The sequence below is a fragment of the Chionomys nivalis genome, chromosome 7 (genome assembly GCF_950005125.1).
Source record: "Chionomys nivalis chromosome 7, mChiNiv1.1, whole genome shotgun sequence".
NCBI lineage: Eukaryota > Metazoa > Chordata > Mammalia > Rodentia > Cricetidae > Chionomys > Chionomys nivalis.
In genome coordinates this window covers 74623005-74634871 of record NC_080092.1, presented here as the reverse complement: position 1 = coordinate 74634871, position 11867 = coordinate 74623005, and the positions used below count along the sequence as shown (strand labels likewise).

The 11867-nt window shown below is 53.5% G+C and overlaps 1 protein-coding gene across 3 annotated transcripts; it reads left to right on the top strand.

Moving 5' to 3' along the window:
* The first annotated feature begins 2554 nt into the window (after positions 1-2554).
* Positions 2555-10048, top strand: Spata20 (spermatogenesis associated 20). Of its 3 annotated transcripts, XM_057775433.1 has the most exons (17): positions 2560-2654; positions 3201-3341; positions 3569-3748; positions 3833-3897; positions 4008-4162; positions 4239-4382; positions 4463-4664; positions 4922-5052; positions 5141-5245; positions 5449-5523; positions 5620-5829; positions 5913-6105; positions 6321-6489; positions 6750-6961; positions 8371-8570; positions 9460-9540; positions 9722-10048. In XM_057775433.1, the coding sequence occupies exons 3-17, from the start codon at positions 3624-3626 to the stop codon at positions 9890-9892; spliced, it is 2238 nt and encodes a 745-aa protein (XP_057631416.1). In that variant the 5' UTR covers positions 2560-2654; positions 3201-3341; positions 3569-3623; the 3' UTR covers positions 9893-10048. The 3 variants fall into 3 exon arrangements, with proteins under 3 accessions (XP_057631417.1, XP_057631416.1, XP_057631415.1); XM_057775434.1 differs by lacking the exon at positions 3201-3341 and having other exon boundaries at positions 2555-2654; XM_057775432.1 differs by lacking the exons at positions 2560-2654; positions 3201-3341 and adding an exon at positions 3384-3460.
* Positions 10049-11867: the final 1819 nt, after the last annotated feature.

Here is an 11867-nt window from a genome sequence, read left to right as displayed (position 1 = left end):
GGAATTGAACCTAGGTCCTCTGGAAGAAGAGCCAGTGTTGTCAACCATCAGGCCATCTCTCCAGCCCAGGACATGGTTTCTTATTGGCCTGGAACTTTGCTAAGTAGACCAGGCTAGGGCAGAGAACTCCAGGGATCCATCTAGCTCTGCCTTTGCCTCCCCGTTGCTGAGATCACAAGCACAATGTTGCTGTTTTTGTTTAGCTTTTTATGGGTTCTGGGGTTGGAACTCAGGTTCTCAAGTGCTTTATTGACTGAGCCACCCCTCCCCCGTGCTCCCCCCTCTCCCACAGCCCCTGCTTCAGACAAGATCTTTCTTTGAAGCTCACGTTGGCCTTGAACTCATGCTCCTTGTGTCTCGGCTTCCATCTTCTCCCCTTGGCCTCCTAAGCACTGAGATGTACAGATGTGTATTGCCACACCTAGCTGCTCTTTTGATCCCTGTGGCTCTGCTTCCGGGATGCAAATGTCTCTGACAGTATGCATGGGCCCCACTGTGTTGTCAACATTCAAGGTATATGAGCCCCACTCAGCTCTCTGATCCCAATATGCTATTTCCTCAATGGCTGGCTACATAGAAGAACCTTTCCTTTCTATTCATCAAACCTTGCCACCTCCATTCTACTTGGATGTCTCAAAGGCATTCAGACTGATAGGCCCAAAATGACCTCATGACCTCCTCCGTCTCCATACTCTTCAGAGAAAGGCTTCACACTTTATGTTGACTCTGACACCCTCTCGTCTCTGTAACTTTACCCCACCCCCCTGGCAAGCCTCCTGTCTCTCCTGGGTGCTGCCATGACCTCACTACCTCTGCTTCCACTCTTTTTCCTTTCCAGTGTGTTCCCTACCAGAGAGACCTGGAGCACAGACCTGAGGCGCTGCTCTCCTGATTTAAGCCCCTCAACAGCTTTCTTCTGTCATCAAAACTCCCGTTCTCCCCTGAAGATATGACTGTGCACCTGTGTAGTGGTACAAGATCCTGGGTTCCATCCCTAGCAATCCCCCCTTTCTCAGAACCCATCTGGTCCTACCTTTCCCTAACCTCCCTTGTCAGCTTGACACCAAACTAGAGTCATTTTGGGAACAGGAACCTCAAAAGTGAAAATGCACCATAGGCTTGTCCTCACCAGATTGGCTTGTGGGCAAACCTGTGGTTCATTTTCTTGATTGATGTTTGAGGGACCGGTTCACTATGGGCAATGCCACCCCTGGGTTGGTGGTCCTGGGTGCTGTAAAAATACAGGCTGAGCAATCTATGGAGAGCAAGCCAGTAACCAGTGTTCCTCTATGACTTCTGCTATGGTTCCTGTCTCCTGCTTTGAATTCCAGCCATGATGGACGGCTGCTTTTGTGTGTCAACTTGATACAAGCTGGAGTCATCAGAGGAAGGAGCCTCACCTGAGGAAACACCTCCTTGAGATCTAGCTATAAGGCATTTTCTCATTTAGTGATCAATGGGGGAGGGCCCAGCCCACGGTGGGTGGCGCCATTCCTGGGCCGCTGGTCCTGGGTTCTAGAAGAAGGTGGCCTGAGCAAGTCAGGGGAAGCAAGCCAGTAAGCAGCTCCCCTTCAAGGCGTCCGTATCAGCTCCTGCCTCCAGGATCCTGCTGTGTTTGAGTTCCTGTCCTGACTTCCCTCAGTGATGAACAACAATACTGAAGCCAAATAAACCCTTTCCTGCCCAACTTGCCTTTTTGCAATGGTTTTTCGTCATAGCAGTAGAAACCCAACTAAACCAGCTCCTGTCTGCCTCCATTACCTGTCTTTTGACTCTCCGCCCTCCAGCCGTGCTGGGTGGCCTTTTGCTGTTCTCCAGTCCCAACTCCTTCCCACAGGATCCTTAAGCCTTTTGTGCCTTCTGCTACTTCTCTCACCCACTGCAAGGTCTCTCTCATTCTTTATAGTTACCGCATAAGTAAGACTTCCTCCCCTTGGCGGAGCTTTCCTGCTTGTCCCGTCTACCAGATCAAGTCTCTTGCTAGATTATACCCACTCAAGGTGCTTGTCACAGTGTGTGACTGAATATTTACTGGCTATAGACTGTGAATAAAGGCTGAGGAGGAGCACACTGGTGTCCAGCGCCTGGTAGAGTAGAGATCAATGGACACGACCCAGACTAAATAAAGCGAATGAAGCAAGTGGATAGGGCATGCAATAGGATGCTTTGGCTCAGCGTCATCATCCAGGGAAGGCTTGCTGCAGTGGGTGGGTTCTAGGTCGGACCTTGAGATGGGCAGCCTGAAACAAGCAAATTTTGCTGCCTGAGCAAATCCTTCGGTTGGAGTCTCATTTCTCGCTTGTGAAAGGGGCAAGGGTTACGCACAATAATAGGATTCTCTGAGCTCTCACGCCCTCTCAAGGGCGAGGGTAATTTTTCCCGCCAGCACTTTAAAGCTAACTCATTTTATTCCAACGTTAGGCGCGGAAGCTGAAGGCGCTTCAAAAGCACGGCAGGTCTGTATTTCTGCGCTATACCGCCGGGCGGCGCTCGGAGACCAGCCACAGTGCCCGAGACTTGGCGAGGATCGGGCTCTGGGTCCGCCCCTCGCAACTACCGCCCGAACTGGAGCAGTAATACTGGGAGTGTGGGCCTGACTGGGCCCTAGCCTCCCGGTCTCCTTGCGTGGGGCTGAGCCTCGCCGCTCGCTGCAGGTATGAGCAGGTCACTACAACATGCCTTGCGCCTGTGGGGCTCGCGATCGTCTCACAGGCACGGGTCTGTGGTGTCTGCTGAGATCCTTCTGCATGCCTGGCCCTCCCCAACACCATCTGTTCCTTGGTTCCAGTAGGAAGGCTTCCTTTCTTTGCCTCCCCTTATCTGCTACCAGGCTAGCTCTGGGTCTACCTTAACATACCACCTCTAGGAAGCCTTTCTAGAATGCTGTGCTGTCCAAAGCCTCCCCGGAAGCACCATGCGCTGTCACAGCCTTAGGTCGCTGCCTGTTATCATTTAGTTGTGTTCCCAGGGCCACTCTCTCGGGCTGAACTCCCTGAGACAGGCCTATTGGATTCTCTGGGTGCTCTGTGGGTGTGGATAGTACAAGACCTGGTCCCACAGAGTGTCCTGTAGTCTGTTTTTGGTTGTTGTGGCTTAGCCATCCCTGCCTACTTCTTCTGGTTGTCCTTCACCTGGCCCAGTCCCAGACCTAACTCCTTTTGACCTGTCCAGACACTGGCAGTAGCCACTCCCATTTACAGGTCACCTACATGCATGCTAGGGATGCCTGCAGTGCAACCACCCCAGGGAGGGGCCCTGCATGGGTGACAGAACCCAGCTGGAAGGACCATTCTACTCATTGTGACCCGCCGTGACCTCACAGATAGCCTACCTACCGCCAGGTCTGAGAAGCTGGGGGAGCCTAACCTGGCAGGGAGCCCCCAATGAGCCACCTTTCCTCACCACCCCCAAAACATAAGGGGGAGCACAAAGGCCACGGTCTCCCCCGTGGTTCAGAAAGGTGGGCTGGGCTAAGAGTAGGGGTTCCTGAGGCTGGGAGGAGTTGAGCTGGTTGGGGTGAGCAAGGGAGAAGCAGTCTTCGTTTATATGACCTCTCTGCCTACCCTAGGGGTAGCTCCTCCCGGGACAAGGACCGAAGTGCTACAGTTAGTAGTTCAGTGCCCATGCCTGCGGGAGGAAAGGCTAGCCGGACCAGCTGTCCTCCGCCCACACCTCAAAAGGCCCCCAACCGTCTAATCCATGAGAAGTCACCCTACCTCCTGCAGCATGCCTACAACCCGGTGGACTGGTGAGTTCTGGTGGACTGGTAAGAGCCCAAGCTCCTCTGAGATTCCCAAGGCTGCCAAGTGATGCCTCTTCCTGTTGGACTTAGGTACCCTTGGGGACAGGAAGCCTTTGACAAGGCCAAAAAGGAAAACAAACCAATTTTCCTCTCAGGTATACACCCACCTTTCCCAGTATGGGGTTCGGCAACAGGCAGCAGGTTGGGGGAGGTCTTCTGGGTTCCAGCGACACTTTCCTGCCGTCATGTCCCTCTTCCGTCCTAGTGGGGTACTCCACCTGCCACTGGTGCCATATGATGGAGGAGGAGTCCTTCCAGAATGAAGAGATCGGGCGCTTGCTCAATGAGGACTTTGTCAGTGTGAAAGTGGACCGAGAGGAGCGGCCAGATGTGGACAAAGTGTATATGACTTTTGTGCAGGTACGCCATCTCTGGTGGCAGTCTCGTCACACCTGTGTGTGACAGCTCCCCTGACCCTTGACCCTCTGTCTTTCAGGCCACCAGCAGCGGAGGGGGCTGGCCGATGAACGTGTGGCTGACCCCCAGCCTCCAGCCATTTGTCGGGGGCACCTACTTCCCACCAGAGGATGGTTTGACTCGCGTTGGCTTCCGAACAGTATTGATGAGAATCCGCGAGCAGGTTGGTGGATATCAGGGAGGGGAGGGACCGTGGAGGCTGCGGCCCATGCTGACCTCCAGCTGTGTGTTCACCTCCGGTAGTGGAAACAGAACAAGAACACCCTTCTGGAAAACAGTGAGCGTGTCACCACAGCCCTTCTGGCCCGATCTGAGATCACCGTGGGTGACCGACAGCTGCCGCCCTCCGCTTCCACCATGAACAGCCGCTGCTTCCAGCAACTGGATGAAGGCTATGATGAGGAGTATGGCGGTTTTGCTGAGGCCCCCAAGTTTCCCACACCTGGTCAGTGACCTCTGACCTATGTCATGTCATGACTGTCTTGGCTTAGATAAGCGACCCAGTGACCCTGGTCTGTCCTGTGTGACTGAGCGACTCAGTACCTTTCTGGTCCCCAGTAGACCAATGATAACCTGACCTCTGACTAGGCAGTGACCTGTGTCCTCTGAGTGGAGAGTGGAAGGTTTCCCCCTTTCAGCCTGACAGAGACGGATGGACCAGAGACTGCCTGACTTTCTCACCCTCCTCTTCCTGTTCCACAGTGATCCTGAGCTTCTTGTTCTCCTATTGGCTCAGTCACCGGGTCACCCAGGATGGCTCTCGGGCTCAGCAGATGGCCTTGCATACCCTGAAAATGATGGCCAATGGGGGCATCCGGGACCATGTGGGGCAGGTGAGGGGGAGGCCAGGTTCCCTGGAGGGGCGGCAGGGCTGGTGACAGAGGCTGAGATCAACCTAGCCCTACGTCCTGCCTGGCACAGGGCTTTCACCGGTACTCCACGGACCGCCAGTGGCACATCCCCCACTTTGAGAAGATGCTCTATGACCAGGCGCAGCTATCGGTGGTCTATTCCCAGGCCTTCCAGGTGACTTTTGCCCCTAACCTCAACTCTGGCTACCAATCCCAAAGCCTTCCAGGTAACTGTGACTTCCTCCTAATTTCAACCCATAATTCCTTCTCACATCCTGGATACCCAGACTTCCCTCCCCTCACTTTCCTGGGTGACTATCCTCTCTTGAATCTGAGCCGCCCCAGTGACCTCTGTTTACAGCCTCCCATCCCCTACAGATCTCTGGTGATGAATTCTACTCTGATGTGGCCAAAGGCATCTTGCAGTATGTGAGCCGGAGTCTGAGCCATCGGGTGCGTGTGCACTGTGCGTGTGCACTGTGGGGGCGGGGGGGGGCTTGCTGCAGGAGGGCTTTGGATGGTGACCAGCCAACTCTCCTGACCCCACAGTCCGGAGGTTTCTACAGTGCCGAGGATGCCGATTCTCCTCCAGAGCGGGGCATGAAGCCAAAAGAGGGTGCGTTCTACGTGTGGACAGTCAAAGAGGTCCAACAGCTGCTCCCAGAGCCTGTGGGAGGCGCCAGCGAGCCACTGACCTCGGGCCAGCTCCTAATGAAGCATTATGGACTCAGTGAGGCAGGCAATATCAGCTCCACTCAGGTGAGGACTTCTGGAGACACAGGAGGAAGACCCCAGGCCCACCAACTGCGTGGGTTCCTTCTGACTAAGGCTGTTTTTCTCAGGACCCCAAGGGGGAGCTGCACGGCCAGAATGTTCTAACGGTGCGGTATTCGCTGGAGCTGACTGCAGCCCGCTTTGGCCTAGAGGTAGAAGCCGTGAGCACATTGCTCAACGCGGGGCTGGAGAAGCTCTTCCAGGCCCGGAAACATCGACCAAAAGCACACCTGGACAGCAAGATGCTGGCTGCCTGGAACGGTGGGGTGGCCCTCTCCAAGGCCTGATCCTATTTGCTAAGCCCCTTCTATCAGCGCATTCTTTCCCCCCAGGTGTCTTTATTTTGAATTAGAAAGGAATAGATGCAGATTTACAGTCCAAGTAATCTGCCTGGGTTTGGCCCTTGGAGCCTCGGGTGGGTGTCCCTGGAGAGCTCTTGTTGGCCTCTTACCACCCCTGGCCTCTCTTCCCTCCAGGGCTGATGGTGTCTGGCTTTGCTGTGACGGGGGCTGTCCTGGGCATGGATAAGTTGGTCACTCAGGCCACCAACGGCGCCAAATTCCTCAAGCGGCACATGTTTGATGTGGCCAGTGGCCGCCTGAAGCGGACATGTTATGCAGGCACCGGGGGAACGGTGGAGCACAGGTAGGGGGCTGGGTAAGCCAAGGGGCCATCTTATGTGATTCCAAGCCCTGTTCTTCCCCTTCAATTGCCTGATCAGTCGCTATTCTGCCGTGCACACACTCAATACTCCTGGACCCCTTGATTCTTTCACGGGAAACGGGCTAACTGTAGCCTCAAGAGAGGTGGATGTTGAGGATTGACTGAGAGAAGGCATGACAAGTGTCCTGTCTGCTTATTCCTGGGCCCGCCCTCAGACTTTTCCTTCTCTCCTGTACCCCTAGTAACCCACCCTGCTGGGGCTTCCTGGAGGACTATGCCTTCGTGGTGCGGGGCCTGCTGGACCTGTATGAGGCCTCACAGGAGAGCTCGTGGCTCGAGTGGGCTCTGCGCCTGCAGGACACACAGGACAGGCTCTTCTGGGATTCCCGAGGTGGTGGCTACTTCTGCAGTGAGGCTGAGCTGGGAGCGGACCTGCCTCTTCGTCTAAAGGACGGTCAGTGTGGCTGTGGGCCAGCCCTTGGTCTTAGTCAGGGTTGGGCATTTCCTGAGGGGGGCTCCTGACTTCATGTCTTTATTCTGTGTGACTTTGGTAGTCATCTGATTTTTTTTTTTTTTTTTTTTTTTTTTTTCGAGACAGGGTTTCTCTGTGGTTTTGGAGCCTGTCCTGGAACTCGCTCTTGTAGACCAGGCTGGTCTCGAACTCACAGAGATCCGCCTGCCTCTGCCTCCCGAGTGCTGGGATTAAAGGCGTGCGCCACCACCGCCCGGCTCATCTGATATTTTTGAACCTGCTTCTTAATATTCACACGAGTGTAGTAACAGTGTTTCCCCAGGGTCAATGGAGAGGTGGTTCTAGCTGTCCTGTGAACATGCAGTGGTCTTTGAAAGCCACGGATTCATTTGTTAAACAAGAATGCCTTGGTCTCTGCCTGCAGGAAGTTTGCAGTGTGTGGTAGGAGCTGAGGACTGGTAACCAGCAAGAGTATAAAATGTAACACACTCCCAGAGCGTTGAGCTCGCAGTAGGCCTGTGGGACAGCTGTCAACCAGGAGGAGCTGTGTGGTCAGGGAGGCACTTAGGAGAGAGTTTAGGCAGAAGAGACGGTCCGAGAGAACCCTAGGAGCATAGGCTGAGTGATGGAAGACCGAGAGACTGGGAGTGGTGTGGGAGGAGGCTGCGGATGCTGGGGTAAGGAAATGAGGGCTCAGGAGTGGAAGAGGGTTCTGACCTGCTCTGGTTTTAGTGTAAAGAAGTCACTCTGGCAGTGGTAGAGAAGATTAGGAACATGGAAATCAGGGTGACCCACCGAGAGGACTGGTGTTTGGTTTTGCTGGCACTGCTGAAAGCTGCCAGGGGTGGCACCTGAAGAGGGGGACACGGAGGGACTGGGGCCTGTTCGGGCAGCAGCCCAGAGGGTGTGGAGACGGATTAGAAGATGTGAAGGAATTGAGTGCCTCCCTGTCCCCATCAGTCAGTAGCTGGACAAAGGCATTAGTAATGAGGTAAGGAAACCTGAATACCCACAGCTCAGCAGGATAGAGGGGTCTGTTAAAAAAAAAGAAAAAAGAAAAAAGAAAAAGAAAAGAAAGAAAAATAGCCAGGCTGTGGTGGCACATGCCTTTAATCACAGCACTTGGGAGGCAGAGGCAGGCGGATCTCTGTGAGTTAGATACCAGCTTGGTCTACCGAGTGAGTTCTAGGATAGCCAGGACTGTTTCACAGAGAAACCCAATCTCATAAAACAAACGAAACAAAAAATGAGCAAACAAGCAAACAGCAACAGACCAACAATGCATGTACTTCTTCGGTCTACCCCTGAACCTCATAACCCAGATGCAGTCTCAGGGCAGAGTCCTGAAACTCAGTGACCATCCCCCTTATGCCACCTCCTGTCCCTTGCAGACCAGGATGGTGCAGAGCCCAGTGCCAACTCTGTGTCTGCCCACAACCTGCTTCGGTTGCATGGCTTCACTGGCCACAAGGATTGGATGGACAAGTGTGTGTGCCTGTTGACGGCCTTCTCGGAGCGCATGCGCCGCGTCCCGGTGGCATTGCCTGAGATGGTCCGTGCCCTCTCAGCTCAACAGCAGACTCTCAAGCAGGTAGGGATGTGGTTATATATGAGACCCAGGCCAGGAGGGCAGCGGGGTATGGGAGCCATGAGTGGAGCTCCAGTGCTCTCCCCAATGCTCACTTACATGTGTGTAGGTGCTTATAAGGTTGGGGGTCTTCTATCTGTGGATCGGAGGTGTCTGTAGAAGGGTAGTGTCAGAGGAAACAGGCCTCTGGGCCAGGGACATGCCTGTGACGTCTTGTCATTGGGCTGTCTTGAGTATAAAGGCAAAAATGAAGGGGCTAAATATGGGTTCCTGGTGGCTGGGTGGCTGGTGAAGTGTTTCTCTGTAAGCCTCTACATGGTGGTCTGATTAATTCTGTTCCTTTGTGCTTTATTGCTGTGTCAACTCTTTAGTGTACACCACACACACATACACACACACACACACACACGTTTTTCTGGCTTGTGGCCTGGTGTAGGTCAGTGTTTTGCCTCAGGTTTGCCTATGAATACTTGTGAGCGCCTGTGTGTGCATATGTGTGCAAGTATGTTTGTGTGTATTTATATGTGTGGCATCCACTTTCTTTGGGCATCTGCTGTGCATGTATATAACTATTCTATGCTTCTTGGGATGTTGTGTGCCATCCAGTGTATCAAGTCTTCTGAATACCCTCCCCCCAGATTTGTATATCCAGCACAATGTATGACATTGCTACCTGTGTGCCTTCCTCTGTGTGTGTGTGTGTGTGTCAGTGTGTGGTTTGAGTGTTTCTGTTTGCCAAGCATTAAATCTGATGAATCCTCCTGGTGGCTGAGGTGAGTCCTTTCCCTTCTTAGGGACACTGGGTGGGTGGAGGAAGGACAGGGAGGTTCTGGCAGATCTGGGGCCTAGCTTCTCCTTTTCTGACACTGGATGACTTTCCTGTATTGGCCAGATTGTGGTCTGTGGAGATCCTCAGGCCAAGAACACCAAGGCCCTGATACAGTGCGTCCACTCCATCTACCTCCCTAACAAGGTACACATCCCTGCAAAGTTGGGTTCACCCTCTGCCTCCCTTTGTTGTGTCTCCCTACTCTGCTGGCTCCCAACATCCTGCCTTTTGGAGGCTTGGGGGAGAGGTCATGGCCCACTGGGCTCTGCAATGACTAGTTCCTACTCCCGGGTGACAGACACTCTTTGCTCTGCCACTACCCCAGGTGCTGATTCTGGCCGATGGAGACCCATCGAGCTTCCTGTCCCGACAACTGCCCTTCCTGAGCACCCTTCGACGAGTAGAAGACCAGGCCACAGTCTACGTTTTTGAAAACCAAGCCTGTTCCATGCCTATCACTGAGCCCTGCGAACTACGGAAGCTACTACACCAGTAACTGCCCAGAACCCTTTGAGCTGGGCCAGAAGGCAGAAATTTCCAGCTGACCAGAGACTTAGGCCTTGCAAGACTATCCCCTACAGCCACCACTGGGAACCCTGCCACCAGGTGATGACAGCCATTCTTGTAGCTCCCCCATGGGCACCGGCTTACCACAAAATAAACCTAACAGTGTCCCGTGGTGACCTTGAGACCCTAGCTTCTCTTGCTCTGGCCTGGGACCTTCCCCTGCCTCCCCAGCTGCCTCCTTTGTCTCCTCTCATTGCCCCATCACCTTCTGTCAGGGTCACTAACCTGATCTTGCCTTTGTCCGTGATTAAGAAGCTTGAATGTAACTGAGTCAGTGGACCAAAACCAAGTACAGGAACCAGAGTGAAGACAAGGTGAATACTGGCGCAGGAAGGGAAGCCCCTGTTAGGAAGTGGCCTGCCATCTTCCTCCTGGCCCCTTCATTTAAAGCTAGGGAAGGGATAGAGCTCAGCATAGGCTTTAATATTTAACAGAAAGACAGCATTGCCGTCCACTGTAGAGTACTGTAGAAACTACTATGACCAGAACCAAGACAGTTCTTTGGGGTTACCCATTCAAGCCTAGCATCACTATAGGAGGTCATGGTCATTCTCTGCTTCCTGCAGGATGGTCTGGGGAAGGACTCTCCTTCATGGGGAGCATCTGTTGTGTTGGAAGCCCTTCCCCAAATCCATCTGACTCCTGCTGCAGAGGAAGCTGGCACCTTCCCTGGACCTCCTCCTGGCCTCTCGATGTAAGGAGATGCTCTTGCAGGCCATCCTTGACAAATGATGGTTGGAAGACTCCACAGAGTTGCCATCAGGGAAGGAAGCTGGGGGACATGCTTGGGTTGGGCAGGTATAGAATGAGGGGGTTCTGAGATTATAAAGAAACTATTTCTTTGAGGTCTGCCGAGTTTGATCATCGTCCTAGCCTCCAAGCCAAGCAACACAGATAGCTGGGAGAAGCTTCCAGAGAGACAAAGAGGAGTGGATGGGGGGAGGGAGGATGTCAGCAGCAGGGTGGAATGGAGCAGGAAAGAACCTAGAGACAGGGCATTGTCACACACATGGTCACTGAGACCAGAGTTGTCGCAGTCTGGGCAGCAGGCCCTTGGTGCAAGCCACCAGCCCATCTGGAGGGGATTAGCACTCCGGCCAATGAGGTCAGCTGGCCCCTTTCTTGATGGATCCCACTAAGCCTTGCCAACAAGTCAAAGACCGGACACGTGGAGCCTGCCTTGGGGACAACAGGAAGGAAGAGTAGAGCATGGTGAGACACAGGTGGCCTTTTTGGCAGCCCAGCACTGGATTTGGAACACTCTGGGCAGTTCATGCAGTCCCCTTGCCCCTGTGGTCCCTTCGACCCTCATGAATGAGATGGTGAAGCAGGAGCCTTTAGCTCTCTGGGGCTAGCTATTGGAGGGCCAGAGTTGGTTGGAGTTCAACCTGACACCCCTGAGCATACCACATTCTCCCTGGGGTCTTCAGAATGACGGCAAAGATCACTGAGGCTGCTTCTTCCTGCCAGGAGGTGGAGGCATGGCTATAAAGGAAAGTGCATTTGGTGTTCTCCCTTTACCCTGCCTTCCTTTTGCTTCTCTCATTTCCCTTCTGCTATCAGGCAGGCACAGGGCTAAGGCATCTTGTAAATAGATTGAAGAAGGAATTACTTCTCCTGGGAAGGCTGGGTTTTCCGGAGCACAGGCCGAACATGATCCTTACTAGATGTGAAGTTATTTTGAAAACCCCCCATCTCTTATCTTTCTTGGCAAGTGCCACCTTACCGCCTTCCATGCCCCCTCTTCTGTCAGCAGGACTGTACCGGGGCAGCTTTTTTGTGACCTAGGGTCACAATATACATGGCCTCATGGTTTGGGAGTTATTTCATTTCCCTGAGCCCCAGGTTCTTTAACTGAGAAATGGGGGTCCCATTTAATTCCTTGAGATGTGGAGGGAACCAAA